At 40.5% G+C, this 16,264-nt stretch overlaps 1 protein-coding gene across 1 annotated transcript in view; it reads left to right on the forward strand.

Annotated features, from left to right (window-relative positions):
• Window positions 1-16,264, forward strand: part of LOC106600588 (kelch-like protein 24) — a 59,151-nt gene that overhangs the window by 12,046 nt on the left and 30,841 nt on the right. The window contains exon 5 of the mRNA XM_014192066.3: window positions 10,281-10,399. Coding sequence (XP_014047541.1) covers window positions 10,281-10,399 — 119 coding nt within the window. The remainder of the gene's footprint in view (window positions 1-10,280; window positions 10,400-16,264) is intronic.

A 16,264-nucleotide genomic window follows, 5' to 3' on the forward strand; every position in this document is an offset into this window, starting at 1 on the left:
GTAGCATTGCCTTTAAATTGTTTAACTTGGGTCAAATGTTTCAGGTAGCCTTCCACAAGCTTCCCACAATAAGTTGGGTGAATTATGGCCCATTCCTCCTAATAGAGCTTGTGTAATTGAGTCAGGTTTATAGGCCTCCTTGCTCGCACAAGTTTTTTTCAGGTCTGCCCACAAATTTTCAGCATCTTCACAAGGTCCTTTGCTGTTGTTCTGGGATTGATTTGCACTTTTCGCACCAAAGTACGTTCATCTCTAGAAGACAGAACGTATCTCTTCCTGAGTCGGTATGACGGCTGCGTGGTCCCAAGGTGTTTATACTTGCATACGAGTGTTTGCACAGATGAACGTGGTACCTTCAGGCGTTTGGAAATGGCTCCCTAGGATGAACCAGACTTGAACCAATTTTTTTTCTGAGGTCTTGGCTGATTTCTTTTGATTTTCCCATGATGACAAGGAAAGAGTTTGAGTTTATTTTATTTTTACAGGGACAGTGCACATTAATCAACGTTTCAGTAAAAGTGCCGGTTTTAGCCAGCCGGCTAATTTTCAACCGCAGTCCCTGGGCAGAGAGGCACTGAGTTTGAAGGTAGGCCTTGAAATACGTCCACAGGTACACCTCCAATTGACTCAAATGATGTCAATTAGCCTATCAGAAGCTTCTAAAGCCATGACATCATTTTCTGGAATTTTCCAAGCTGTTTAAAGGCACAGTCAACTTAGTGTATGTAAACATCTGACCAACTGGAATTGTGATACAGTGAAATAATCTGTCTGTAAATAATTGTTGGAAAAATTACTTGTATCATGCACAAAGTAGATGTCCTAACTGACTTGCCAAAACGATAGTTTGTTAACAAGAAATTTGTGAAGTGGTTGAAAAAAGAGTTTTAATGACTCCAACCTTAGTGTATGTAAACTTCCGACTTCAACTGTATAATATCTCTGAGACTCACTTAGATAATTCCTTTGATAATACAGCAGTAGCAATACAAGGATATAAATCTACAGAAGAGACAGGAATGGGAGAAATGTTGCTGTAAATGTTCAAAGAAAAAGCTTAGAGGACGTACAGTGAAGGAAAAAAGTATTTGATCCCCTGCTGATTTTGTACATTGGCCCACTGACAAAGAAATGATCAGTCTATAATTTTAATGGTAGGTTTATTTGAACAGTGAGAGACAGAATAACAACAAAAATATCAAGAAAAACGCATGTCAGAAATGTTCTAAATTGATTTGCATTTTAATGAGGGAAATAAGTATTTGACCCCTCTGCAAAACATGAGTTAGTACTTGGTGGCAAAACCATTGTTGGCAATCACAGAGGTCAGACGTTTCTTGTAGTTGGCCACCAAGTTTGCACACATCTCAGGAGGGATTTTGTCCCACTCCTCTTTGCAGATCTTCTCCAAGTCATTAAGGTTTCGAGGCTGACGTTTGGCAACTCGAACCTTCAGCTCCCTCCACATATTTTCTATGGGATTAAGGTCTTGAGACTGGCTAGGCCACTCCAGGACCTTAACGTGCTTCTTCTTGAGCCACTCCTTTGTTGCCTTGGCCGTGTGTTTTGAGTCATTGTCATGCTGGAATACCCATCCATGACCCATTTTCAATGTCCTGGCTGAGGGAAGGATGTTCTCACCCAAGATTTGACGGTACATGGCCCAATCCATCGTCCCTTTGGTGCGGTGAAGTTGTCCTGTCCCCTTAGCAGTCCATCTGACCACAACACTGTCACCAGTTGTCATTCAGATGTTCATTGGCAAACTTCAGACGGGCATGTGTATGTATTATTGAGCAGGGGGACCTTGCGGGCGCTGCAGGATTTCAGTCCTTTCCGGTGTAGTGTGTTACCAATTGTTTTCTTGGTGACTATGCTCCCAGCTGCCTTGAGATCATTGACAAGATCCTCCCGTTTAGTTCTGGGCTGATTCCTCACCGTTCTCATGATCATTGTAACCCCACGAGGTGAGATCTTGCATGGAGCCCCAGGCCGAGGGATACTGACAGTTCTTTTGTGTTTCTTCCATTTGCGAATAATCGCACCAACTGTCACCTTCTCACCAAGCTGCTTGGCGATGGTCTTGTAGCCCATTCCAGCCTTGTGTAGGTCTACAATCTTGTCTCTGACATCCTTGGAGAGCTCTTTGGTCTTGGCCATAGTGGAGAGTTTGGAATCTGATTGATTGATTGCTTCTGTGGACAAGTGTCTTTTATACAGGTAACAAGCTGCGGTTAGGAGCACTCCCTTTAAGAGTGTGCTCCTAATCTCAGCTCGTTACCTGTATAAAAGACACCTGGGAGCCAGAAATCTTTCTGATTGAGAGGGGGTCAAATACTTATTTCCCTCATTAAAATGCAAATCAATTTATAACATTTTTGACATGCATTTTTCTGGATATTTTTGTTGTTATTCTGTCTCTCACTGTTTAAATAAACCTACCATTAAAATTATAGACTGATCCTTTCTTTATCAGTGGGCAAACATACAAAATCAGCAGGGGATCAAATACTTTTTCCCCCCACTGTATATTCCTGGAAAGGTTAGAGGATCTCATGTCTCATGCAGCTAAAGTGTTGTGGTTGCAAGTTCATATGCCTCACCTAAAGCTTCAACTTTTGGGCTGTTGCTATTGGCCACGAAGGGCTAACAGTCAGTATCTGGATAATATGTGAGCAATTTTCTGGGTTACCCGAATATAGACCAATTTTTTATCACGTTGTCTTCTCAAGAGGAAGCTGCTCACTTTAACCAGTGCCTGTAGTCTGGTTCAGGTTATTAATCAACCTACCTTGGTGTTTACACACAGTAAGTACTGACTATAATACAGTGCCATATGTAGAAAAGCCAACGTTTCAAAAGCTGGGCCTAAAATAGTATATAAGAGATCATACAAGGTACAATAAATATTTGTTGGTCTGATGTGTGTAATGAGGAGCATCCAGACGCTGCACTTGTTGCATTTATGAATCGTTTCTTCCAGTTATTTATAAGCATGCACCTATTAAGAAACTGATTGTTAGAACTGTTAAGGTCCCGTGGATTGACGAGGAAGAGAAATGCTGTATTGTTGAGAGGGACGAGGCAAAAGGAGTGGCAAATATGTCTGGCTGCACATCTGATTAGATAACTTACTGTAAATTGATAAATGATGTGACTAAACTGATCAAAAAGAATAACATTTTATTATGAAACCAAGATAAATTATTTAAAGTATGATGGAAAAAAGATTTGGACTATTTTAAATGAAATTATGGGCAGAACTCCATATTTCATTGAATCAGATGGCTCATTTTTCACAAAACCGTTTGATGTTGACAATTACTTTAATGACTCTTTAATTGGCAAAGTGGGCAAATTTAGGCATGAAATGCCTACAACAAACTGCGAGCCATCATTCATGCATAAAATACCTAATAATAAAGGGAATGCATTGTCATTTAGAATTTTGTAAAGTTAGTGTGGGTGAGGTGGACAAATTAGTGTTGTCCATCAATAATGAGAAACCACCTGGTATTGACAACTAAGATGGAAAGCTACTGAGGATGGTAGTAGCAGACTATATTACCACTCATATTTGTCATATCTTTAATCTGAGTCTGGATAAATGTTTTTGTCCTCAGATCTGAAGGGAAGACAAAGTCATTCCACTACCCAAGAATGGTAAAGCACCCTTTACTGGTTCTAACAGCCGACCAATAGGCTTGTTGCCGACTATTTATCTGTAAACAAATTAATAACATACTTTACCTGCATTGCTGTTTGAGGTTTTAGGCTGGGTTTCTGTACAGCATTTTGTGACATCAGCTGATGTAAGAAGGGCTTTATAAATACATTTGATTGACATTTGATTGACTTTCAGCATGCTTGATAACAACACAAATGACGGGACTGACACAAATGATTGATGAATGGTTGAAAGAAATGAATAACAATAAGATTGTGGGAGCTGTATTGATAGATTTCAGTGCAGCTTTTGATGTTATTGACCATAACTAGTTATTGGCTTTCAAACTGCCATATCGCAGATTCAGAGTTATCTATTTAGTAGAACACAGAGGGTTTTCTTCAATGGAAGCTTCTCTAATGTTAAACATGTAAAGTGTGCTGTACTGCAGGGGAGCTCTCTTGGCCCTCTACTGTTTTCTATTTTTACTAATGACCTACCACAAGCCTTAAGTAAAGCCTGTTTGTCTATGTATGCTAATGATTCAACATTATACACGTAAGCAACCACGTCCACGTCTCTGAAATCACTGCAACCCTAAACAAAAAGTTTAAGTCTGTTTTAGAATGGATGGCCAGTAATAAACTAATCCTGAACATCTCTAAAACTAAAAGCATTGTATTTGGTACAAAGTTTTCCCTAAGTTGTAGACCTCCACTGAATCTGATAATGAATAATGTGGCTGTTGAGCATGTTGAGGAGACTAAATTACTTGGTGTTACGTTGGATTGTAAACTTTCATGGTGAAAACATATTGATTAAATGGTTAAAAAGATGGGGAGAGGTCTGTCCGTGATAAAGAAATGCTCTGCTTTTTTGGCACCACACTCCACAAAGCAAGCCATGCAGTCTCAAGTTTGAACTTATCTTGATTATTGCCCAGTCATATGCTCAGGTGCTGCAAAGAAGGACCTAGAAAAACATGTTCTTCACTGTAATCGGAGGGATAATATCAATAGTATGCATGCCGGTCTCTCTTGGCTAAAAGTAAAGGAGAGACTGATTGCATGGAACTACCTTTCATCTCGGATTGCTCAAGTGAACAGCAAACCTGGCTTTAAAAAACTTAAAAATCCTTAAATGTAAAACCAACACCTCATGGCACAACACCTCTCCCCTATTTGATGAAGCTCCCGATGAACAGTTATTGTGCTGATGTTTCTTCCTGAGGCAGTTTGGAATTCGTTAGTGAATGTTGCATCCTAGGACAGACGATTTTTACACGCTACGCGCTTCAGCACTCGGCAGTCCTGTTCTGTGAGCTTGTTTGGCCTACCACTTCACGGCTGAGCCGTTGTTGCTCCTAGACGTTTCCACTTCACAATAACAGCACTTATAGTTGACCTGGGCAGCTCTAGCAGGGAAGAAACTTGACAAACTGACTTGTTGGAAAGGTGGCATCCTATGACGGTGCCACGTTGAAAAGTACTGAGCTCTTCAGTAAGGCCATTCTACTGCCAATGATTGTCTATGGAGATTGCATGGCTGTGTGCTCAATTGTATATACCTGTCAGTAATGGGTGTGCCTGAAATAGCCAAATCCACAAATTGGAAGGGGTGTACGCATATCTTTGTATATATAGTGTATATACATGTAGGTAGGGGTAAAAGTGACTAGGAAATCAGGATAGATAATGAACAGAGGTGTGTGTGTGTGTGTGTGTGTGTGTGTGTGTGTGTGTGTGTGTGTGTGTGTGTGTGTAGTGTGTGTGTGTGTGTAGTGTGTGTGTCAGTGTAGTGTGTGTGAGTTTGTGGGTAGAGTCCAGTGAGTATGTATAGAGCCAGTGCAACAGAGTCAGTGCAAAAAAAAAGGTCTGTCAGTGCAAATATTCTGGGTAGCCATTTGATTAAGACAGGTTACCTTGGTGTTGTTGGGCACAGGGGCTATGGTGGTCTGCTTGAAACGTGTATGTATTACAGATTGGGTCAGGGCGAGGTTGAAAATGTCAGGCTGGTCCGCGCATGTGCTGAGTACGTGTCCTGCGGCCTTGTGAATGTTAACCTGTTTAAAGGTCTTTCTTACTTCAGCTACGGAGAGCAGGATCACACAGTTGTCCGGAACATCTGGTGCTCTCATGCATGGTTCAGTGTTGGTTACCTAGCGAGCATAGAAGGCATTTAGCTCATCTGGTAGGCTCGCGTCACAGGGCAGCTCGCGGCTGGGTTTCCCTTTGTAATCCATGATAGTTTGTAACCGCTGACACATCCGATGAGCATCAGAGCCGGTGTTGTGAGATTTGATCTTTGTCCTGTATTGATGCCAGAAGCTCTTTTCGATCATAGGAAATGGAGGAAACATTATGTACAAAAAAAATTCAGATCAGTGCAAAAAATACAAAATAGCACAATTGGTCATGAGCCCGTAAAATGGTCGCTATTCACTCCAGTGCCATTCTTTTCTTGATGCCCCTCTCCTTGACATTTCCTAAGGGGTGTTTGTAGCGCGCAAGTTTTTTCCTCTCCACGAGCTCATGATTAGGAGTATGTGACCAACACTTGCTTCCTGTGAGAACAGACCTGGTTTGAAAGGCTTATGAGTAGGTTCAATGTCATGGTGTACTTTGAAGTATTTGATGTTTTTTTGTCTAGAAAACTGGTTCTTGTCATATGCTTTGTTTGTTCTTTGGAGACCGATAGGGGCCTATAGGGTAGTTATCAATACCTTGTGTTCTGAATGACAGACAGACACAACTATTAGAGGGTTATACAATAGTCACATACCACTACCCACCACTAAAAAGTAACAATGGCTGTGTACTATTACTGATAACATGACTTCTCCTTGTGTCTTTTCCTAAATCTTCACCTAAAATAGGTGGCAGGTGGCAGCCACGTATCATTATGTTTCAGACATAATTTTCACAAATAGGAGGGGTTTATCTCAATGGACATATGAACACAACTAGTTAACTGTCTTGGCGAGTCCAAAAAAAGATACCAACACATTTGTTTTTGCTGGCCAGCCTTGTATATGTTGCTGTTTACTGCAGTGCACAGCCACCCTTTCTTAATTATGGTTAAACACCCATTCTAAGCCCAACAGACTGTGACGGATTGAGAAATAATTTAATTTCATTGTTAGAAGATAAGCCCAACTATTGTACTATGTTAAGTCCTTTTATTAAATCAGCTGCTCCTCCTTTCAGTTGGGGCATCTCAGTTTAGAACTGGAGGGGGGAAATGTAGATGGGACTTCTGATCTTATTGTTTAACAGCTTAGCAATTATATGTTATGTATCATATATTGTAATTATGTCACAATATGACTTATTGCCTGGGTTACTTGCTTATTGTTGTTCATCTTGTTGTTGTGTGATTTTGTTGATGCTGAGTCTGGCTAACATGCATGGTCACACTGGTTAGTCTTTTTTCCTCCACTCTCTCTCAACATAGCCTCACAAACACTGAACCATCTATTTGTTTAGAAGGATGATTCTGATGAGGGTTTCTTTCTCTGACACTCAGCATTCATGTCAATCTCCCAACATCTTCATATTACTTCAGAGGGAACTAATGCACAGTACTTTACTGCTTCTAAGTTAAAGTTTGCACCTCTTTTCCCTAAAATATAGGGTAACAGTGTAAAACCTGATTTGTTTAACTTTTCCTGGTGTTTTTACGGCTTTATTCTATATCTATCCCTTTGTTTCTCTTTCGTGTTAGCAAAAAAGTAGTGTTTGTTCAGCGCCGTGTCTTTGTTTTTCGCAAGGATCAGTGGGGCCTTTTGATTGACTCAGGCTTTATGGAGAGAGAGAGAGAGAGAGAGGTTGGGTCAGTGCTTGTTGGCAATGTGTCTGTAACCTGGTTGGCTTAATAGCTACACATGTTGTTGTTCCTTCTCACTGAGGACAATAGAAAAAAACTGTTCCTTAAAGTACATGTTTGCCCAGAGACCGGGAGTAGGGGAAATAATCCGACTGCTGCTTTATAAAAATGAAGATATCCTGTTTCTCATTTGAAGTGTTGTGCTAGACAGGGGTATGCATGTGCTATATGTATGTGCTGTGTTTGAAGGCCCTGTAAAAAGTCAGGTTGTGCATGTTTGTGTCATGCATGTTGTGTATGTTGTGTTTGTAAGCACCTGTAAAGAGCCATGGTGCTTGTGTGTATGTGTGTTCGTGACATGCGTATGTGTGTTGTTTGCTCCGTGTCAAAGTACGCTTTGATCAGCAGGATTGCCCATAAAGCCTAGCTCAAACCTTTCACTCAGATAAGACAATGAGTATGTTTACATGCATACATTGCACAGTAATCATTTTTATATTAAACTGGCAGTAGGCATACGATTCATAAAACACCTGGTTTTCTGAGCAATCTTTTTAATTATTCGGACATGATAACACCTTAAATGGCTTTCCAGCGGTATATTTGATCTGCACGTGTTAGCACCAGCTGAGTGAGCCTCCTAAATGTTTGCGTCTTAGAAGTAGTTTTCATATACAAACTTTATATGTTGGAACTCAGAATCAAATGCGCTTTCCAAAAATAACATGCTCGCTGTGGTCGAACATACATATTGATTGGCAATTTTTTTCTGCATTTATCAGAGTGCTGTCAGGTAGCCTGTGTCTTCATATTAACATAATTATTAGGGAAATGATTCTTGCAAAGCATGTAAAGGTTTAAATCAAATTATTATATTAATCTGACTAGCCACAATAATCGGATTATTGTGTGCATGTAACCGTACTCAGTGTCAGCTGTGCCTTACTAAATGTGGCCTTGACATTTCAACCCAAATACAGTGAGGGAAAAAAGTATTTGATTCCCTGCTGATTTTGTATGTTTGCCCACTGACAAAGAAATTATCAGTCTATAATTTTAATGGTAGGTTTATTTGAACAGTGAGAAACAGAATAACAACAAAAAAATCCAGAAAAACGCATGTCAAAAATGTTATAAATTGATTTGAATTTTAATGAGGGAAATAAGTATTTGACCCCCTCTCAATCAGAAAGATTTCTGGCTCCCAGGTGTCTTTTATACAGGTAACGAGCTGAGATTAGGAGCACACTCTTAAAGGGAGTGCACCTAATCTCAGTTTGTTACCTGTATAAAAGACACCTGTCCACAGAAGCAATCAATCAATCAGATTCCAAGCTCTCCACCATGGCCAAGACCAAAGAGCTCTCCAAGGATGTCAGGGACAAGATTGTAGACCTACACAAGGCTGGAATGGGCTACAAGACCATCGCCAAGCAGCTTGGTGAGAAGGTGACAACAGTTGGTGCGATTATTCGCAAATGGAAGAAACACAAAAGAACTGTCAATCTCCCTCGGCCTGGGGCTCGATGCAAGATCTCACCTCGTGGAGTTGCAATGATCATGAGAACGGTGAGGAATCAGCCCAGAACTACACGGGAGGATCTTGTCAATGATCTCAAGGCAGCTGGGACCATTGTCACCAAGAAAACAATTGGTAACACACTATGCCGTGAAGGACTGAAATCCTGCAGCGCCCGCAAGGTCCCCCTGCTCAAGAAAGCACATATACATGCCCGTCTGAAGTTTGCCAATGAACATATGAATGATTCAAAGGACAACTGGGTGAAAGTGTTGTGGTCAGATGAGACCAAAATGGAGCTCTTTGGCATCAACTCAACCCGCCGTGTTTGGAGGAAGAGGAATGCTGCCTATGACCCCAAGAACATTATCTCCACCGTCAAACATGGAGGTGGAAACATTATGCTTTGGGAGTGTTTTTCTGCTAAGGGGCCAAGACAACTTCACCGCATCAAAGGGACGATGTACCGTTAATACCATAGAAAATCTGTGGAGGGAGCTGAAGGTTCGAGTTGCCAAACGTCAGCCTCGAAACCTTAATGACTTGGAGAAGATCTGCAAAGAGGAGTGGGACAAAATCCCTCCTGAGATGTGTGCAAACTTGGTGGCCAACTACAAAAAACTTCTGACCTCTGTGATTGCCAACAAGGGTTTTGCCACCAAGTACTAAGTCATGTTTTGCAGAGTGGTCAAATACTTACTTCCCTCATTAAAATGCAAATCAATTTATAACATTTTTGACATGCGTTTTTCTGGATTTTTTTGTTGTTATTCTGTCTCTCACTGTTCAAATAAACCTACCATTAAAATTATAGACTGATCATTTCTTTGTCAGTGGGCCAACGTACAAAATCAGCAGGGGATCAAATACTTTTTCCCCTCACTGTACATAACCCATAACCCAGTTTGGATGTTGCTCAAGATCAATTTATTCTATTAATGAAGAAATGTCTTCATTAGATGAAATTGGTTTGAATTGGAACCAAGGGTTTTCTTGGGGTTGATACAGGCTTTGTTTTTTTGGCTATTGCTGTGTGTCAATACAATTCAATTTGAGATTAGTGAAAACAACCAAAGAAGACTATGACAAGTTAGCTAAAAAGACTGGTGTAGCAGAGATGGTTCGGTGAACTACACTCACGTGTTGAGTAATTTTGCCTGACACTCTGGTTAGCTCTCAGAGTTAATGCTCAAGCCTTGAGCTCAGTTGGCTAACATCATCCTGAGTTACTCAGTGTCAAGGCTAACGGTGTTGTGTGTGTTGTTCCAGGGGGTCGTATCAACGGCAGAGACGTGTGGATGTACAACTCTCAGCTCAACCTATGGATCAGAGTTGCTTCACTCAACAAAGGACGCTGGAGACACAAGATGGTGGTCCTACTGGGGAAGGTAAGCAGATCACTGTTCAAACACCCGTTATTTCATAATCTTCGTGTTTATCTAATTATATATACAGTGCCTTGCAAAGGTATTCAGACTCCTTGGATTTTGTCACAATTTATTGTTACAAGGTGGGATTTAAATGGATTGAATTGTCATTTTTTGTCAACAATCTACATAAAATACTCTAACGTCAAAGTGGACCAAAGAATATACATTTTTCTTTTTGTAAGATTAATAAAAATTAAATAACTAAAATATAATTGTTGTATAAGTATTCAGCTCCCTGAGTCCATACATAAACACATTTTGGCATCAATTACAGCTGTGAGTCTTCTTGGGTATGTCTCTAAGAGCTTTACACACCTTGATTGTGCAATATTTGCATTTGTTCTTTTCAAAATTCTTCAAGCCCTGTCAAGTTGGTTGTTGATAATGGCTAGACAGCCATTCTCAAGTCTATTTCAAGCAGATTTAAGTAAAAACTGTAACTTGGCCACTTAGGAACATTCACTATCTTCTTGGTGAGCAACTCCAGTGTAGATTTGGCCTTGTGTTGTAAGTTATTGTCCTACTGAAAGGTGAATTCCTCTCTCAGTGTCTGGTGTAAAGCAGACTGAAGCATGTTTTGCTCTAGGTTTTTGCCTGTGTATCCCTTTGCCCTGTTTTTTGCAGTTTTTCTTTAGTGCCTTGTTGCATACAATATGCATGTTTTGGAATATTTGTGTTTTCACTCTGTCATTTAAGTCATTATTGTGAAGTCACAATGTTGTTGATCCATCCTCAGTTCTCTCCCATCACAGCCATTGAACTCCGTAGCTGGTTTAAAATCACCATTGGCCTCGTGGTAACGTTCCTGAGCAGTTTCATTCCTCTCCTGCAGCTCAGTTCAGAAGGACGACTGTATCTTTGAGATGTCTGGGGGGTTTAATACATAATACACAGCATAGTTATTAACTAGACCATGATTAAAGAGATATTCAATGTCTGTGTCACGTATACTCCCTCTCCGGCGCTCGAGGTCACCAGGCTGCTCATTATTACGCACACCTGTCACCATCGTTACACGCACCAGCGACAGATCAGACTCACCTGGACTCCATCGCCTGCCTGTTTACCTTCCCTACATATGACACTCCCTTTGGTTCTTTCCCTAGGCGTTATTGTTTCTGTTCCAGTGTTCAAGTCTGTACGCTACCCGTGTTTCTTGGTTTGTTATATGTAAATCTATTTGTTAAATACACTCCCTGAACTTGCTTCCCGACTCCCAGCGTACACGCTAGTCTGATTTGTTATTGTTACCCATCACTGCCCTTATTTATGAGGCTTTCGAAAAGCTCCCTGGTCTTTGTAGTTGAATCTGTGCTTGAAATTCAGTACTTGACTAAGGGACCTTACAGATGTTGTATGTATCTGGGACAGAGGAAGGGTTAGTCATATAAAAATCATGTCGACAGAGTGAGTCTGTAACTTTTTATGTGATTTGTTAAGCCAAATTTTACTCCTGAACTCATTTAGGCTTGCCTAAACATAGGGGCTGAATACTTATACAATAAATATATTTTGTTTTATTCATCTTCCACTTTGACATTACGGAATATTTTGTTTATATTATTGACAAAAAATGACAATTAAAACCATGTTAATCCCACTTTGTAACACAATAAAATGTGAAGAACTCCAAGGGGTCTGAATGCTTTTGCAAGGCACTGTACATGTTCTATCTTAATGCTGGACAAAGTAAGCAGGTGATCTCCCATTACAGATCTTTGATCAGACACCCATTACTTATCTTCCTGTTTATCTACAGTGTCTTCAGAAAGTATTCATATCCCTTGACTTGTTCCACATTTTGTTGTGTTATAGATTCCACATTTTGTTGTGTTATATTTTTTTCTCTCTCTACACACAATACTCCATAATGACAAAGTGAAAACCTGTTTTTAAATTTTTTTGCTAGACAGCCATTCTCAACTCTTGCCATAGATTTTCAATCTGATTTAAGTCAAAACTGTAACTATGCCACTCAGGGACATTCAATGTCGTCTTGGTCAGCAACTCCAGTGTATATTTGGCCTTGTGTTATTGTCCTGCTGAAAGGTGAATTTGTCTCCTAGTGTCTGTTGGAAAGCAGACTGAAATAGGTTTTCCTCCAGGATTTAGCCTGTGCTTATCTCTATTCTGTTTCTTTTTATCCTAAAAAAACTCCTTAGTCCTTGCCGATGACAAGCATACCCATGACATGATGCAGCCACCACTTGAAATTATGAAGAGTCCTCAGTGATGTGTTGTGTTGGATTTGCCCCGTAACACTTTGTATTCAGGACAGTTTTACTTTAGTGGCTTATTGCAAACAGGATGCATATTTTGGACTATTTTTATTCTGTACAGGCTTCCTTCTTTTCACTCTGTCATTTAGGTTAGCATTGTGGAGTAACTACTGTTGATCCATCCTCAGTTTTCTCCTATCACAACCATTAAACTCTGTAACTGTTTTACAGTCACCATTGGCCTCATGGTGAAATCCCTGAGCAATTTCCTTCCTCGGCGAAAGTGTCTGGGTGTACTTATACACCATCCAAAGTGTAATTAAGAACTTCACCATACTAAAAGGGATATTTTTTATTTTTTTACCCATTTACCAGTAGGTGTCCTTCTTTGCGAGGTAGTGGAAAACCTACCAGGTCTTCGTGGTTGAATCTGTGTTTGAAATTCACTGCTCGACTGAGGGACCTTACAGATAATTGTATGTGTGCGGTACAGAGATAAGGTAGTCATTCTAAAGTCATGTTAAACACTATTATTGCAAGTAGGGTTGCAAAGAGTCGGAAACCTTCCGGTAAATGTTCGAAATTTTTCCATACATTTTCGGGAATTTTGCTTAAATTCATCAAAAAAGTTATCTAATAACAGTGAATGTTTGTTGTGGGATACACATAAGGCAATTCTAGGTCTTGTAAATAGTAGCCTACAGCAAAGTGTGTTTAAATCATTTCTAACTTAACAATTTCTGCTAGTTAGTTTTTGGTACCATGTGGGTTTTTAGCTTGAGCCTGCTAACTGAGGAGTGTTAATTCACCTGTTTCCATACATGTTTCATTTTAAAACATTTATCTTACAAAGGAGTTATTTTAATCTAACTGCTTAACTATTTATCTGTACATGGAATATCATTTTTTTTTATTTTTACTCATTTTTTTCTAATATTTACAGGAAAATGCCATGGGCACTATCTGATGTGTGGAGACATTTCACAGTAGCTAATGTAGAAGTAAAAGCGGTGTACATTTGTGAATACTGTGCCAAATCATATGTGAAGAATGCAACAAAGATGCAGAGTCATCTTGCCAAATGCATAAAGTTCCCTCAGCGCTCACAACAAGCAACCTCTGACAAAAGTCCCTTTATTTCTATTTGAGGTGAAAATTATGAATCAGACACCGTATCGATAGCAACAGCTCATGGTCTTCCTGGAATCAGAAGTTTTTTTAACTCAATGGAGGAACGTAGTCAGAGAAATGCTGGTGAATGTCTTGCTCGAGCTGTGTATACACCCCTCCAACCAGACATGCTCTATCTACTCATTTGCTGGATGCAGAGTTCAACAGAGTTTGTGGGCAAGGAATAATTAACTACATCATCTCTACCTCTCAACCAGTATTCTACAAGAGCACAGACACAAGGGACAACAGACACACCGGTCTCTACATTGCAGATGAGCTGAAGGCAGTCATCAATGACCTAGGACTACAGAAGGTATTTGCACTGGTGACAGACAATGCTGCGAACATGACGGCTGCTTGGTCTAAAGTGGACGAGTCCTACCCTCATATCACACCCATTGGCTGTGCTGCTGATGCATCGAACCTGCTCCTCATGGACATCATGGCACTGAAAACAATGGATACACTCTACAAGAGAGCCAAGAAAATGGTTAGGTATGTGAAGGGTCATCAAGTTATAGCAGCAATCTACCTCACCATGCAAAGTGAGAAGAATAAGAGCACTACATTGAAGCTACCCAGCAACACTCATTGGGGATGGTGTTGTCATCATGTATCATAGTCTGCTGATATAGACAGCCCCATCAAGAGGATCCTCCTGGTTGATGTATTTTGGGAGAGCGTGGTAAGCAGCCTGAAACTCCTGAAACCTATAGCAGTAGCCATTGCATGGATTGAGGGAGACAATGCCATCCTGTCTGATGTTCAGACTCTGCTTGCAGATGTAAGAGAAGAAATCCGTACAGCCCTTCCCACTTCACTGTTGCTCCAAGCAGAGTAAACTGCGGTTCTGAAATGCATAAATAAGCGTGAAGACTTTTGCCTGAAGCCCATACACGCCGCAGCATACATGTTGGACCCCAAGTATGCTGTCAAGAGCATCCTGTCTGGTGCATAGATCAACAAGGCCTATGGGGTCATCAATACCGTTTCTCGCCACCTTGGCCTGGATGAGGGCAAGGTTCTTGGCAGTCTGGCGAAGTACACTTCCAAGCAAGGGCTTTGGGATAGAGATGCAATATGGCAGTCGTGCCAACATATCTCATCAGCCACCTGGTGGAAGGGTCTTTGTGGATCTGAGGCTCTATCCCCTGTTGCCTCCATCATCCTCCAAATCCCACCAACATCAGCCGCCTCAGAGCGCAACTGGTCCTTTTTTGGGAACACACACACCAAAGCACGCACCAGGCTGACCAATACAAGGGTTGAAAAATTGGTGGCCATCCGGGCAAATTTGAGGCTTTTTGAGCCTGACAACGAGCCATCCTCAACAAGGTTGGAAAGTGACAGTGAAGATGAGGCCTCAGTCTGATGTTAAAGAGATTGACATTGAGGAGGTCCAGGGAGAAGACATGGACGCCTGAGAGGAAGACAACCAAAGCTTTAGTTTCTAGACAATCATTTTACAGATGTACAGCTCAGGAAAAAACTGAGACCACTGCAAAATTATCAGTTTCTCTGGTTTTACTAAGTCACCCAATATCAATGTGAAAGACTGGTGGAGAGCATGCCAAGACGCATGACAGCTGTGATTGAAAATCAGGGTTATTCCACCAAATATTGATTTCTGAACTCTTCCGAAGTTAAAACATTAGTATTGTTTTGTTTAAAAATGAATATGAACTTATTTTCTTTGCATTATTCGAGGTCTGACAACTCTGCAACTTTTTAGTTATTTTGACCAGTTGTCAATTTCTGCAAATAAATGCTCTAAATGACAATATTTTTATTTGGAATTTGGGAGAAATGTTGTCAGTAGTTTATAGAATAAAATAAAAATGTTCATTTTACCCAAACACATACCTATAAATAGTAAAACCAGAGAAACTGATCATTTTGCAGTGGTCTCTAGTTAGGATCACCACTTTATTTTAAGAATGTGAAATTTCAGAATAATAGTAGAGAGAATGATTTATTTCATCACATTCACAGTGGGTCAGAAGTTTACATACACTCAATTAGTATTTGGTAGCATTGCCTTTACATTGTTTAACGTTTCGGGTAGTCTTCCACAAGCTTCCCCCAATAAGTTGGGTGAATTTTGGCCCATTCCTCCTGACAGAGGTGGTGTAACTGAGTCAGGTTTGTAGGCCTCCTTGCTCGCACACACTTTTTCAGTTCTGCCCACAAATGTTATATGGGATTGAGGTCATGGCTTTGTAATAGCCACTCCAATACCTTTGTTTTTGTTGTCCTTAAGCCATTTTGCCACAACTTTGGAAGTATGCTTGGGGTCATTGTCCATTTGGAAGACCCATTTGCGACCAAGCTTTAACTTCCTGACTGATGTCTTGAGATGTTGCTTCAATATATCCACATAATTTTCCTACCTCATGATGCCATCTATTTTGTGAAGGGCACCAGTCCCTCC

The sequence above is a fragment of the Salmo salar genome, chromosome 03, assembly GCF_965601325.2.
Source record: "Salmo salar chromosome 03, fSalSal1, whole genome shotgun sequence".
In the NCBI taxonomy this organism is placed as follows: Eukaryota; Metazoa; Chordata; class Actinopteri; order Salmoniformes; family Salmonidae; genus Salmo; species Salmo salar.